This window comes from Tyto alba, unplaced genomic scaffold (assembly GCF_018691265.1).
Source record: "Tyto alba isolate M040663 unplaced genomic scaffold, T.alba_DEE_v4.0 Super-Scaffold_41, whole genome shotgun sequence".
Lineage (NCBI taxonomy): Eukaryota > Metazoa > Chordata > Aves > Strigiformes > Tytonidae > Tyto > Tyto alba.
In genome coordinates, this window is record NW_024881317.1 from 3,911,263 (window position 1) to 3,926,856 (window position 15,594).

General features: G+C 42.2%; 1 protein-coding gene across 4 annotated transcripts in view; it reads right to left on the reverse strand.

Moving 5' to 3' along the window:
• Positions 1 to 15,594, reverse strand: part of LRRK1 (leucine rich repeat kinase 1) — an 82,337-nt gene that overhangs the window by 56,549 nt on the left and 10,194 nt on the right. For 3 of the 4 annotated variants that reach the window (XM_042804189.1, XM_042804188.1, XM_032994299.2), the window contains 2 exons: positions 2,661 to 2,824; positions 1,628 to 1,799 (listed from right to left, as the gene is read on the reverse strand). In XM_042804189.1, the coding sequence (XP_042660123.1) occupies positions 1,628 to 1,799; positions 2,661 to 2,824 (336 nt within the window). Of the gene's footprint in view, positions 1 to 1,627; positions 1,800 to 2,660; positions 2,825 to 7,660; positions 7,764 to 15,594 lie in introns of those variants that run through there. The other variant, XM_032994298.2, reaches the window with a different exon arrangement.

The window sequence follows — 15,594 nt, forward strand, 5'->3', positions numbered from 1 at the left end:
CAGCTTTTTCTGCTGAATTAATGTTTTGCCTGTAGAACACTGCTTTCCTCTAGGTGTGCATAATTCTGTGCATGTAACTAAATGCCGATGACAGGATTATTTCTGCTAACAGTAAGCAGTACTCAAATCTTCCCCAATTCACTGTATCACCTCTATTTACTCTACAAATTCACATCCCCTTACAGAAACGTCCACAAGCCCAAGTTTATGTGTAGCCTTTTTTTTTTTTTTTCCCTCCATGTGGAAATTACACTGCTCTTTGCATTCTTAACAACTTGACTAAATCACTCACTCTCATGCTTCAAAAAATGGGCTCCACTTCAGCTGTAAGCCACAAGAAGTTCACACTGAGCCAGAGAGAATTACTGCAGTGCATTAGCCAAATTGCAAATTCATGCAATTTATTCCTAAGCCCTGTGATTGGTTTCTGTGTAACTTCCCAGGGAAATAAATGGAAAGTCCTGCATAAAAACTTCTGAAGGCTGCTATTGGTATAAAGCACCTCCCCTGACCCACCGAAGCAAGGGTTTAAGGGAATTTGGTCAGTTCTAAACTGAGCTAAGTTTCCAGAAACTACTTGTCACTTTTCATTACTGAGACTATTATATTAATGTAATTTAACTATTGCTACTAGGTTACAAAACCAGCATTGTCAGACTCCTTTCTGGCTGAAGGAAATATTACATTTAATTGCATCCCCCAAAGTGGAACGTTTCTTATGCTTATTAGTGCTCTAACAGTTTAAGAACATCAAATAAACAGGTTTTCCAACAGGTTATTCCTGTTCTCATTGAGGTCCTGGCAAGTATATAGCTCCAGTGAGGAGCCAGAGCTATATTCAGGTCACATATTGCAGAGGCCTAGCTTAGCTGATGTGGTTACTGCAGTGTCTGAGGTCAAGACAGCGATTCACCCTGGCTGCTGTGCAGGACCGCCGGACCCCGAATCCACAGAGGGTCCAGGTGAGAAGCAGCTGCCATGCCCACAGTACACTGAGAGAGCAACAGGGAACCCAGACACAGTTCCTGGTCCTGACTCAGAGTAATGCTCTTCCCCTCGCCCCCACAGCTGCCTTAAGAACTGTGTCTGGATCTAAAAATGTTTCTGTTCTGCTATAAAGTATTTTTTAAAATAAAATGTAACTAAAACATAATGATGATTCTAAAGAAGGAATTCCCCTGAAAGTCTCAACAAGAGAGCATACAGCATGTTGCCAGCTGTGCACTCAACTATTGCTCTACAGACAGTCATGCTGCACCCTCACTCCCAGCACCACTGTCTGCTGGATCAGCAGAGCGGAATGATGCTGCTTCCTGAACATCCCCTAATTTCTCTGTAGGGTCTGGGATGTTACCCAGCTGTGAGGGCTGATGAGAATGAATTATCTAAATGGCATCTTCCTCCACTTCCAACTTGCAAACATGGAATATTTTTATGCATGTGTTTTTCCCCCCAAGGGGGAAGTTTTCTTCAAACACAGCAGAGATCAGGCCCCTCCACGCACTTTCCCATGACTAAGTCCCTCCCCTTTCAAGGAATGTTAAAAAAAAAAAAAAGCTTGCTTGAAGCTATAGCACACAGCTATCAAAAAGCTTAAGGAAAGGCAGAGGCAACCCAACAGGCTTACCATGCAAGGAATCCAGCAGCTCTTTCACAATGTCCTTATGTCCAAAATATGCAGCCACCACAGCTGCATTGTCATCATTAGGTTCTGTTGGTAACACCACTAATGCTTCCTTCAGTAAATACCTCACCGCCTGCAGATCTCCATATGCTGCTGCAATACCTAAAAGCTGACACTAGTAAAGAAAATACAGCAAAACAAACTCTCTGTAAAGGTAGCAGGCAGAGAAAGAGAGCATTTCTAGAGCTATGTATTTATTTGTGCCCATGCAAATGCATACCCACTGTCACTGTGGTTAACTAAGAATGTCATAAACACTTGTAGCCGTTATAATCATTGGTATTCATATATTAATTATATCAATTTCTTGGGGATTTGCCTAATAGGTTTTTGTATGGCTTTATCACAAAGAGCCCAAGGCACAGAATGGTAAGTGTAAATCCATTTTTCATGGACCAACAGAGTAATTTGCACAACTCTGCTACAAGGTGTAGTACTTCCTATTTTGGACATGGCCAATATACCTGGACTTGACGCACCGGTACTCTCCCAAAACACTAAGATAAGCTCTGTGCAAAGAGCAGGCTCAAAATTAGGGCTCTGAAGGCAGAGCAGTGCAGAAGCCGGTGCAGAGAATCGAGTTCCAAACACAAGTGGCAAAATCTTCCCAGGGGGCCATTAACCATCTTTGTACTGATGGGGGAATACATTTTTTCCTATGTCTATAAACTGCTTCCTTTTTATGAGGAAAAATATATTTCCCTGCACCTCTCCTTGCACAGCCTCCTCTTCCTACATATGCTGTTGCCTGTGGTCTGTCTCATCTTTCTAATGAGGGCTTCCAAGGGCAAATATTGTCCCTGAGTGTATGTTTCTGAACTGCCCCACACAATCAACCATGTCTGGGACTCTGCAGCACCAGTATAACATATGTAACTAAATGGATTTTCTGCATGAGAAATGACAGAAAACAGCAGCTTGACATTTTGGTTTCTTTCCCAGTAAAACTGCAGATAGAGTAGTAACCTAACCCTACCTTTTCCACTTGTAGTGCAGTCTCCTCACACGACAACTTAATCAACTCTTGGGCCTTACTGGTGTCTCCAGCTTTGTAAGCATCCTGAATGCTTTCTGTCACAGGTGTCTGAATTATGGAGACTTCGCCAACTGTGGACTGTTTGCCACCCATGTCCACAGTTCCTGCAGTAAAAATAGAAAGGAGGGGTCAGGAAAAAGTACCTTTTCATTACTCATGCACAGCTGCAACGCCAGTGCATCCTGGGAACAAAAAAAAAAAAAAAAAAAAAAAAAAAGGGTGAATTATTTTCAGTGGAATATTTAATGCACACAATTAAAAAAAGAGGGAGAAACCTCAACACTCAGTTGCCTGATAAAAGAAAGCGATAATATGTTAAAGTACTTTCCAATAGGGACATGAAACTAAAAGGGACAGTGAGTTCCCCAATTGGTCCCAGAGGTGGTTTCCAAAGGATGGTGTGAAAGCTGACACGCACAGACATGTATGTTCTGTGGCATCCTGCCACACTCAACTGCAGGAACCAGGGGAGAGGAGGGCTTAGATGAGACTGGTATCTGCGGTGCTTCTGAAAAAACAAGGAGTCTGTAGGACCTGAAAAGCAATTCTGGTATTATTAGCCTTGCCTCGGTCACACTTCATTCACCTCCTGACAACAGCCTAATAAAACCCCACCGTACTTCTCCAGCACTTTCAACCAGAGCTTTATACACCTCAGTGAACATGAAAGAAAAGAAATTTGGAATATTTTTACTCTGGGAAAACAGAGTAAAAGGAGATTGTGCAAGACTCCTAGTGTCACCCTGATCACCACTGTTTGCAGCGGGTGGCTAACAAAGAGGCAGCCATGAAGTCTCACAACCACCCACCCCGCCAGCTCCCAGGACAAGAAAATCTGCAGGAAAATCACTGAGTTACAAGTAAAATGTTCAGGTGTGGACCTAAACAACATGCAAGACAGAGAAAAGAAGCACTTGTCACCTGAAAAGAGAGAGTTTCATACTTATTTTTTCCTGCTAAAACATTATTATTGCTTATTTGCAACTGGTGAAGCCCTTAAACCCACAGATTTTCACATCTGTTAACAAGGATTTTTTTTTTAAATAGACACATATGTCACGCAGGGCCTAGTTTAATGCAGCCTGGAAAAAGAAGTAAATTTGGACTAATCTATAACTGTCAGTAAATATATTTGAATAATGCAGTCTGAATCACCAATAGATTCTGACTAACACTTCTCATCAATTATTTAAATGAAGCTCAAATCACTCAGACATTGGAGACGACTCCAGAGATTTGTGCCATTAAAAATGTGCCCACATCAATAACCTTTCTCAGATGATGCAGAACGTGTGAAGGACAAGCAGCAGAAATCAAGGCAGATGAATGTGGTGTTAAATTACAGCATAATAAACAGTATCTCAGAGTTCATGTTAATAGATGCAGTGCCTTTGTAATTCTGTAGTTTTAGCGGGTACATGGGAAAAGAAATTAATCCAGCATTTGGTCCAGTCTTTTAGAACAGACCACACACCTGTAAGGGATCTTTAAGAATACTGTATATGATTTAATTCTCTTTTTAATGGAGACCAATGGTAGGAAATGCAAACAATTCTTCGGCAAGTAACTGTTTAAAAGATGACAGAAGAGAGAACTTTACAGCAAAATCATTCTCCAGTCTAAATAACTCAAAACTCAACTAAGTAAAACCAAGAAGCACAGATCCAAGCAAACACTGCAGTTACTGGAACACGCAGCCTCCCTGCGCTCGGCGCCCTGTGATGAAATCCTGAACCTACAGAGAAGCACTGGAATTCCCCTTGGAGGAAAAAATGCCTCACATCGCAGATACAAAACAGCTGGAAAGCTGAGCGGGAAGCCCTGCAAATTGGGCCTGACAGAGCACAGTAACTTCAATCTGGTTCCTAAAATAATGCTGAAAGGAGGGACAAATTTTACATCCTTGCAGCCTCAATCCTGATTTTGGGGACTATCACTCAAGACCCACATCTGCAGCCATTCCATACGTAAATGCATATCCTTTCTGTCAAAGAATTGAGCAGGGCCATCTTTCTTTCTTTTTAAATCCTGGCCAGGGAACGTGCAGGTATGAGTATCTCATGGTCAGAGATTCATTCAGGACCTGGGAGAACCTGGTGTCACTTCCTCATTTATTAGAGGTCTCCAGCCAACCTCTCACACACCCTGCACACCAGAGCTCTTCTTACAGCAGGATTTTCCACCTCTCCTATTGGAACTGCCCCAGGGAGGACTACCAAAACAGTTCTCCAAGGAGCACAAGAAGGACCACAGTGTTGTAGCTGAGGGAAGGAGGAACTCCACAAGCTAGACCCTAATCCAAAGACCACTTCTGTGTTTTACCAAACGACTACTTCACAGAACTACTTGGCTAATGCATCATGCTTCCGCTTACATTTTTGGCCTCCTCAAAATTTCTGAAGTCCTTCGTAGTGTAATGGATTAGTTACAACCACTGCTACCATCACCACTGTTTGGAGAACATGGGCTGGCCATCAACCATCAGTCTGCCCATGTGCATCAGGTGTAGACTTCTGGGCATGAACAGGAAGGTCACAGGCAGCTGGCTTCACGGAGTTTATGTGCTCCCAGAGTTAGCTGGCAGTTTAATCAGAGTCTTTGGGATATTAATTTTAATCCTTAAATTCATTTTTAGTCTTGTCTCAGGCAAATTTTTATCGATCTAACCAAAAGTGCCCAGTTTTGAACATCTGAATATCCATCAAGTAGAAGTCAATAAAAGTTTAATTGAATGTAAGAAATCTGGGCAAGTCTACTGTTTGAAACCAATATATTTATATTTAAATATTCTTGGCAGAAAGATAATGCTGCTCATCATTCCAGTTTCTTATGTAACTGTCATAAAAGCTTCCTTCTATGTCTGCATTCTGTGGAGTAAATTGATCTCCTGCCTAAGACCTGAGGAAAAAAAGCTGTCAAAGGTCTTCAGCAAAAAAAGACCTTGCAATTGAACTAATTACAAACCTGAAAAGAGCAAAACTGGTGAGATACAGTGATAAAAAAGCTTGCCAGAGTTAACTTCAGCCTGATTGATTCTGCCGAAGTTAACTTCAGCTTTCAAAGGTTAAGCGAGAGAAGGTGGGCCATCCATTCCTAAATTCCCAAAAAGCAAGAAGCCATCCATTGCAAAGCTAAGCATCTCACCAACCAAATTACCCAATTCACAGATGACTTCCTGGTGACTTAAGAAATGATATATTGACTTCTGAAATACAAATGGAAAACAAGAAGCAGCAAGTTTTATAAGCTTAATTTATACTCACCAGAAGGGGAAAAAAAAAAAAAATTAAAATTACATTCTACTGACTAAAGACTGTTTTATTTCTACAAAACGCATGACTGAACTATCATCAGTACCGTCATTCATGTAGGCTGGGAATAAAGTTTTGCCAATACATGCATCAGCCATTTTTAGCAAAAATCTGGGCCAAAGTCCAAAGAAATTCTGCCTATGGTTTCAACCCTACAAATCTCATGCTCTTTACTTGAGCTCTTTGTGGCTTTCAAAACAGGGTCACCTCACTTGCATATAGCCTTGAAGAAGATGATATCACAGCAATACTGAAGCTGAATATTGAAACATTAATTTTGGACTTGATCATGCAACATGCTGAGCATTTAAACCTGGATGTAACTAAGTGCTTTTAATTGCTAGATTGCATGTCTTCTGCACTTTGCACAGTAGGGTCTACATTACTGTTTGACAATGCATATTGCTATATGCAATACATCAGAGGAAGTTATGATATTCTACCAGTATTTCTTGGATATTCCTGTAATAAAATGTTACTAGAAGCTCCAGAAGCTCTTACACGCCCATTGTGATTTCCTTTAGTTTTGGCTATATCGCACACAGATCTGGGACAGAGGTCCTGTATTGGCACAGGTTCCTCTAAAACCACCACCCCAAATCAGCACCCCTCTTCTGAGCTTGCAGCAGGACACAAGATAAATGAAGCCTATTTGAACTGAGGTGTTATTGTGTGGGTTCATTCCTCTAACACGTTTGACTGTCAATGAAATTAAGGCCATGAGCTTAATTCCTATCATTCAGTCCCTATCTCTGCATCATATTTGACTTCACAGATCCATGGCTTCTTTTCTTTGTTTGATTTCTAATGACTGCAAGCAAACCAAGTGCTGTTTGTAAGGGGAAAACAGAACGTATTTGACGATGTTAAAAACGCATCCTTCATCTATTCCTCACACAGCCTAATAGCCTGTATCAAAGTAACTAACTTTGGAAATATTTCTCACTTTCGATTTCAATCTTTTATACTTTGGAAGTAGACTTTAAGCTTGGTTTTGCAGTAACAGCCTTTTACAAAAGCTAAGGGCAAGACTAATTTTCTTTTAAAAAATATTCCAGTGGAAACAGCCGTTATCAATTTAAAAGCAATGTTATTTTATTGCCATTCAAAGGTGACAAGAGTATAAATTTTAAAGTGCAACAGACTGCTGTCCTAGTTTAGAGAAACAAAACAAAAATAAGACTCATTAATAATAAAGGATACCATAAGAATTTCAGAGATATATGTATAGCTCTGTCTGAGGCCTTGTTATTATAGCAGGTGAAACAAAAAAATCTAAAACTTCTAAATTGACAGCGTGGCATTATTAGCAAAAAGCTGAGGGTTTGCAGATCAATGCTGTGAATCAGCAAACGGCTGCATAACAAAAGAGCAGACTGTATAGATGATTATTACCTTTATACACCAAATCACTGCATTTCTGTCTCTGACACATAACCTCACAGAGTTTGTAAGTGCTACATTAGTCCCTTTGATAAGGCAGGAGTTCTTTGGCAACTAATTAGGATACTTTTATTTAGCAGAGAAAGATATAAATGAGATGCTTAACACCAGATAAAATAGGGCAGGAAGGTAACTTACTCCAAAATAGAATTACAATAACAATAAAACTTCTAAATTGCTACTGACCTTGTCATAATGTGTGCAGGTATTTCCAGAGACAGGAGCAAATCAAGATGATGACTTTAACACAGCATCCCATTCAGCAATGCTCAGTTAAGCTATTAATTCCTGGGACTGTTAGCCACCCACCTCTGCTTCAGCACAAGCAGCTCTTACAGCAGTCACTGGATGCAATGTCTTTTGGCTTGCTGGCTGCTTCTTTGCCTGAATTAACTACTATATTTTAGCCTTGACACAGTTATTTTCATCTCCATGTCCCATTACAGCGAAATCCAAGCCTCTGGTTCAGAGAGAATCTGAGGATGGGGGTGGGCAGGGAGGCCGCCTCTCTGGGCTGAGCTCAGACATTAATTCCTCAACAGCACCAGATGGCTACAGCTAACCTTTACCAGCTTAATCTTTTGCCATTTTGACTTCTGAGTGCTGCCACAGAGCAAACAAAAAATGGGACAGAAATGAGGTTTAAAATATGCCGAATACTTAAAGCCAAACCCCCCAAACACTTAAAAATTCATGAGTGCTGCTGAACGTTTTTCAATACTATTCGACGGAAGCTTTGGCAGGCTGGTTTGCAAAATTAACAGAAAGCCATGTTATTTCTGACTCTCCGTAACAGACTTGTGTATCTTCTGTTGCTTTGAAAAACTTCAGATTAATAAATCAAACAACAGCCAACGGGAAGCCTCCTGTGATTTCAAAGGATGATGACTGTCCTATATTGCGCTTTCCACTTGGATGGGTAAGAAAAAATTTTCAACCATATAGAAATCTTTGAGATACTGAAAAATAATTCCCATCCCAAACCAGGAGAGGAAACCACAGCCCTGGGTTCTTTAATAATAAATAAATAAATAAATAAATTTAAATTAGCCCAAGTCAGTCAAAATGTTTCATGAAACAATGATACCTTTTGTGTTCCTCCTCTAATTAGCTGACACTTCAAAACAAGGTTTCATTTGTTGTTTAAAAAGGTTGAAAGATTTCATTCATTCATTTCATGAATTCATTTGTTAAAAGATACAGTCACAGACCAAGATCTGTCCCCAGGAGGGAAGTTGTTCCCCCCCACCTGCCCAGATGCCCTCAATCCATACAGCCCATAGCCAGGACCTGGCTCAGGACCACTCAAAGGAGGGTCCTGAAGCAAGAAGCCAAAAATCTATTTCACCTTGTTCTCAGATTCAGGCAAAATACATATGGCTTAACCAATTCTGCTATAAAATATCCCCAGCAGGATTCAAAAATGGTCAAAACCACCTACAAACCCCTGCTGTGAGAAGACAAGGAGAGAAAGATATGGTAAATCCAACCGAGAATAACAGGATGGTTTATCTGGGAAATTCCCACTGGAGAGACCACGGCCAGAATTGGGCCGTGTCCCTCTGACCCCGATTAATGCATCTCTCCACAATGAGTGAGACATGCCAGCTTCTCAGGACAGTAGGAACCCTTCACACGCTTTTTCTGCCTAGTTTTTGTGGTTCCATTTCACCCAAACATCCATTATTTCAGCTAATTAAAGGAGTGGCTCTACACTAAGATCTGCCTGCCAAGGCAGTGGAAAAGATGATGTATTGAGTACAAAAGCCACCCGCACCAACACAGCTTATAATCAATGCTCTCTGCCCCAAAAGGAAACTTACAACCTTACAAAAGACCAGATCTGAAACACAGAAGAACGCTTCAAAGAGAAAAATCCAGTACTGAAGGGATCTTTTTCACTATTATTGCATAATCTGGAATTATTTTTAAATTGTTTACATGCCAGTACCACGCACATAAAGTGCTGATCTGCAGTAAATGTTTTCCAGCAAGCATACAGGATCTTGTAAAGGGGCGTGCTGAAAATTTTGGGTACAGCCATGAAAAGTGACCAATTATCACCAGAGCCATTGGAAATTTTTGATTTAGAAACACTCTTAACCTGCAAGGAAAAAAAACATTTGCTAATGTAAACCTGAAAGGAAAATATTAAGTCTTGGATGGAAAACTGCTCTGGACTCCTGCCTTTTTAAGGGGCTCCAGAACTGAATTACAAAAACCAGACGCCTCCAGAGGCTTTAGCTCCACACTTATACAATTGTTTCTCCATCATCCAGGATAATGGGGGAAGAGAGGACAGAGAAGCTTCAAATACTAGTGACACTGAGACTCAGCAGCCTTTAGTGGGCAGTATCAGAAGGTGCCTGAATGGCTGTGTGAAGCTGTCTGTCTGTCTGTCTCTGTCATAGCACTGAGCCAGGGTTGAAAAGTTCTACCAGATCTGAGCAGGCTCCTGCATTTGTGCCTGCGCCTCCCAGACCCCTAGGACTCTGGAAATTATTTGCCTTGCCCAAGGAATTCAAATGAAACTTGAAATTGAGCTGGCTATTCCTATTTTGCCGAAGTACAAATGAGGCTACACACAGCCATTACAAGGCGATGAGGTTAGAGAGAGCACCAAGAAATACACACTGGAATATGACTGGTCAGAGCAAACCCATCGTGTCAGCGTGCAAATCACGTTGGAAAGCCCAAGACAGCTGATGGCTTTGGAGTCACTAATGATACTTGCAGCTATCCAGGGAAAAGGAATAAGGGCTACGACATGTGATGGCTTAGGACATGCCTCTTGTGCTCTGCAAGAGGACAGGTCTACCTTAGACATGACGGTCCCCACTGGTTGTTTTTTAAGTGCCTGCACTGCTTCCACTGCCCTGGGCTATATTTGATGGAAGAGGGGCAGCAGGACTGTGACCCTCACCGCAGAGTCAGACTAGAGGCAGCTCATCAGCACTGTGACCGGGCACCCTTTCCTCCCAGCTCAGCCCCAGGGGCTGCAGCCAGCCCCTGGTGTACTGACTAATCCTACACAAAGCCCCGTTGGGCTGTGCATACCAGCACACAAGGCTCCCATTGCTCCACACCCCACCTTTAATTTCACCTTCTCTGTTTATCCAGCTTCCTTAGCTGCAATAGGGAACACCGAGACAACATCCACATTCCAAACAAATGGTAGCAGCTGACAGCAAACACAGGGCTGCTGCCTCCTCTTCCTCCTCCTCCTCTCTCTTCTCCTTCTGACTTTTCACCAAGAGGCTGGGTACCAAACACAAGCAGGCAGCCCTTCGCTAACCCTGCCATCCCCAGCTTACCAACGTGACGAACTGGGCCATTTGTTGATGACAGTGATGGTTTTACTCTCTCCCCTGAGTACAAGTGTCAGGCCCTAGCAGCTTCACGTGCACATGTTCATCCCTTTCGATCTGGAGGAGTGTTCAGAGCATCAGCGGCCACAAAACATTTCTTAGTGGTCAGATTGTCTCATGAAGGCTCCATCATCCCTGGTAGACACACTACTAGCCTTCCGGCTGGGAAGGAATGGGATGGGCACAACCTCCAGCAAACAGAGGGTAAAGGCTGGCTCTTGCAGTGAAGAACGATGTCCCATATCCCTCCCGTACTGCCCTCTTTGGGGTGAAAAGACCACAGAGAACACTGATGATGTTAACTTCCACCCCCAAGGGAAAGAGACTGAGGGAACCAAGAGAGCTCCAAATAGCCAGAGAGCCAACTGCTGTGTTGAAAACACAAATGACTCAGCTCTAAGTGAAAGTTTCTATTTTTGTCTTTTGGCCTCAGTGATTTGGTTCCAATCCTACAGCTTGAATCATTCAGAAATATGTTTTTGCATGCAAGGCCAGCTATGCCACTCTGCTTTCCAAATTTTAAATTGAAATATATACATTAAGCATGCAGAAGTACGACTACGCTTTTGAATTTTCCTCATGTTCGTTTCCAGGCATGGCTGGAAAAAGAGGATTATTAAATGATGAAAGGTGTCTTTAGTGAGACAATTTCTGTCCAACTGAATCAAATATTATAGCCATGAAACCAAATCAAGATTGGATTTCGCCTGAAACTTTGCAAAATAAAATTTCATGGCTAACTTTGGTTTCTTTTGAAACTTTTCCTTTTCCCTAATGTTCAAGCTTGCATCAGAAGGGAAAAAATTGCATGCATCAATGTTTCCTTTCAAAGAAACAATTTGCACAAGATTCTCCTGAAAAAAATAGTGATTAATTATTCACACTGGGGAAGCACCAAGTTATGGCCAGCCCCCTTCTGTTACATCTGCCTTAGACATATATTTAAAACTAGCTTTAGAAAAAAGCAAATGGTTTCAGCCTCAGCTGTGAGAGGCTACGACTGGAAGAGTTCAGGGAGGGACTCCCTGTGTATGTGTGAGGGGAGGATAGGCCCAGGGTCTCTGCTCAGGTCTCTTCTGAGTCCCAAGTGCTCTACTGGCTCCACCAAAGACACACCTAGCAATTCCACAGCTTGTCTGAGTTCAGAAAGGCAGCTCCTAAGCTTATGTTTCACTTTATAATAACACATGTAAACACTCTCCCAAACGGAAAAGCCATTTACAACACCCCAATCCAAGTGCTGGTCAAAAATAATAGCACAGAAGCAGCCAACATCTGTCTCTCCAGCCCCATGAAACTCCACAGATGCTACCAGGAAAGACAAGCCCCAGTAGGGCTTTTAGAGAAAGCTGATGAAAATGGTAAGATGAAGTTCATAGATGCTCCATCAGATCCCCTTGGGCTACAGCAGCAAGTCCAGTTCTCCATCCCTCCATCACACGGCAGGGGTCCTAGGTATCTGCTGTCATCTGCAGGCCCACCAGTGTCCCTTCTCCCTTCCCCGAGGAACACAGCAGGTATCTTACAGAACCTGGACATACGAAGCTTTGGGAAAGGCTGGCCAGAGAAGGGGGGAAAAAAGGAAAAGCAACATTAAATAGATATGCAAAATACCTTGCACGACTCTAGTTTATCGTGTTCAAGGAAGATTAAGTCAATCTGGAAGAGGTGGAGAAGATGAATTGAAGAAATGGACAGTCTAATTACAAGGCTGCAGATGAAAAGAGCTTGGCTTGTTGAGCCTGGAAAAATGAAGGCTGGATGTGGATGGGTATACAGTCTATAAATACATCCAGAGGGAGACACCAGGGAAGGAGAAGAGCTATTTATGCAGAGGGTATGAATACATTTTGGCTGCCCATTAGAAGAAAGTTTAAAATGTTTGAGAAATGAGGCTTTGGAACAGTCTTCTAGAAAAAGAAGAAGCAACAAACAAGTCAACTCACTTAAAACAGGCCTTGCATAAGGTTTAGGTGTGACACCAAGACACTGACTCATGCATTCCTTCCAGTCCTACAGCCTGTGCTCCCACATTCTGCATGTGCAGAAGTTAACCCAGCTACCAAGCACTAACAGTTGTAACACAAGACAATAACAGCTTCTCAAGCTACTTGGAGGGAAGTTTATAGAAAGAGAGTATATCTTTTATCAAACAAGCAGATAGATCTAGGAAAAAGCAGACACATCTAAGGGAAGCCTTTCAAGAGATTTGAGAGGTAAACACCTAACACAGCAAAATCCAAGCTCAGTACATGTTAGACACAGCTCGGCGTGCTTCTTTAACTGTGTTTGCCAGTCTACTAAAATGCCTTACTCTTTGCTATCCTCACTTCTCATTTATTACCAAGATAACAACAACTTTAGTTTAGGTAAAAACGTTGCATGCAGAGCAAAAGAAAACGCAATCAAGATAATGGACATGGTTGGCATCAAGACAGTTGAACGGGCAATTTGGCAACAGCAGAGCTAAGGGAAGTGCAGAGCTGCAAAGAGCAGCAGAGAAAAGAGATGATAGTCTGGAAAAGAAAAAAAAAAACAAAAAAAACCAAAAACAAAACAGTGTATAAAGTGAGACTCCATTCCAGCTTCTACTGAACTCAGTGTGAACACTTCCACCAGCTTCCATGCGAGTAGGAGCAGATCCTCCAAGATGCCAGTTTCCGGGACAGAGTATCTCAGAGGGAAGATTACCTTAACAGCTGTGTCTGGAGCAGAAGAGAAAGCCTGATGAAAAGACCTCTGCTGTTGGCCAGGACACTGCCGGTCCTGAATTAGGCTGTGTAGCAATGTGCTGCCAAAGCTCTAATGGGGGCTACCAAAAAAACAAACAAACAAAAAAAAAACCTCCCCTCACTTGTGACAAAACCTACAAGTGGCAGAAGTGCCTGCATTTGCAGAGGGGGAATGGGGAGATATTTCCCTTTTGTCTTCCTGATGTCTGGGAATATCAGCATTCATTTCAGTGGAGGGAAGACGAGGACTCTGCCTGGGAGGATGCTATGTTCAAATGAAGGTACACGCTGTGAACACACTGCAGCCCACAGCATTTTTAGATGGCTGCTCCAAAGTAGAGATGGAAAAATTAGTCAAAGCTTGTTTCATCCCCCTCTCACCAACCTATGCTGAACTCTGATCTACTGCATCTGAGTACCTGGTCCAATCCATGCAAATGACTGATTTGATAGCTTTCATTCCCACTCTGCCATCATGTGAAAGGTCCAAGGTGTAAAACATCGGGGAATTGTGACCATGATTACAAGCCCACTTAAGAAGCCAGACTTTTTTGTTTTTCAAGCTCCATTTGAGATCTGAAAAGGGATCTTGTCCATTAGTGCTACAAAAAAACAAACAAAAAAAAAAGAATGTTCCTGCTTGATGCAAAAATAAAAGCATTTTCAAAGGCTCTTTGATGTGCAAGACAGAAAGACATGCAGGCAGATTCTGGAGGAGGTCTTGTCTTCAGCAATTACCGGCACTCTTTCTGAATTTTACTCCTCAGACAGAATTTTTATGTGAAGTAGATAATCACACTGCAGAATGTATCAGCTCTAAACCTTGTGGCTTTTCAATTAAGCAGCAATAACCTCTAGTCAAAATACTCCTTAACCAAGATGGGAATAAAACAAATAACCTCAAAATCAACTAACTGCAGGTGAAGCAATTCCAAGGACATACATGCTTTCAGAAGATTTCATTTTGAGCTCTTCTCAGGTAGCCATGCCAGTTTTCCAAGCGATATTCTGATCATTAAAACAAGCAATGATGTAATTTCCACAGCGACCACAAACATACCAAGAATATTTGAGCTAAATTTATCCAGACTTCTTGTTTGAATCACTGCTTTGGTTCGTTATTTTTCCATGATTTTCAACTATGCACAGAAAAGAAGTTGTGGACAGCCTGGGACTGAGCTTTCCCCAGCAGTATCCGAAATGTCAACCTTTATGCTTTGGAGCTGTATATTAGAAAATATTAGAAAAGAAATTAAGCTGCTCCTTCAGCTCCCAACCCCAGGTCCCTGCTCCTTTCACCCTTTGCCTTCCTCCCGCTCTTCCTGTATCAGACTGACCCTTTCTCTCACCCTTGGGTGACACAGCATGGGGCTTGTCTTTGTGGCTGAGAAGTTCCTGAAGCTCACCACAGATCCGCCGCCTTCCCCAACCGGAGAGGCTGAGCCAAAAAAGTGAGGACTTGCACCAGATTTCTCATTGCACAGCTCATTCTCAGAGCTGTGCGGCTCCGTGGCAGACCCCAAGTCCTGCCTGCCTGTCCGGAGCAACACATCCTGCCACCATAAGTACCCATCCCTCCAAAAAATACATAACCTACAAAGACATCACTGGGTTTCACTCTCTCTTCCAACATGCACAGGGTGGCTAATTATCATACTGATAGGGATTGAGTATTTGCAAAAACTGCAGCATAACCCTTGAGATTTCACTACATCAACTTTGCTATTGTTCAACGGGAATCTTTTTTAACTGTCATATTTTAACATGGTCTGAATATGTCCTTGCTGACTCCATTTCAGATTCATGAGCAGACTCACCGAGTTTGCCTGCATGTAGCTGTACATGTTTTAAGGGCAGTTTGTAATTTCTGAAAGCACACTTTTTTTAAAAAAGAAACCAGAATCTGTCAACCTCCCAGAGCCCCTCTGACTGCAGGAAGGCTTTCTGAAGGTTGAGGGTCTTCCCTAATACGTAAGGACTTCTCTTATAAGTCCTCCCTGTAAGTAAGAACATGGCACAA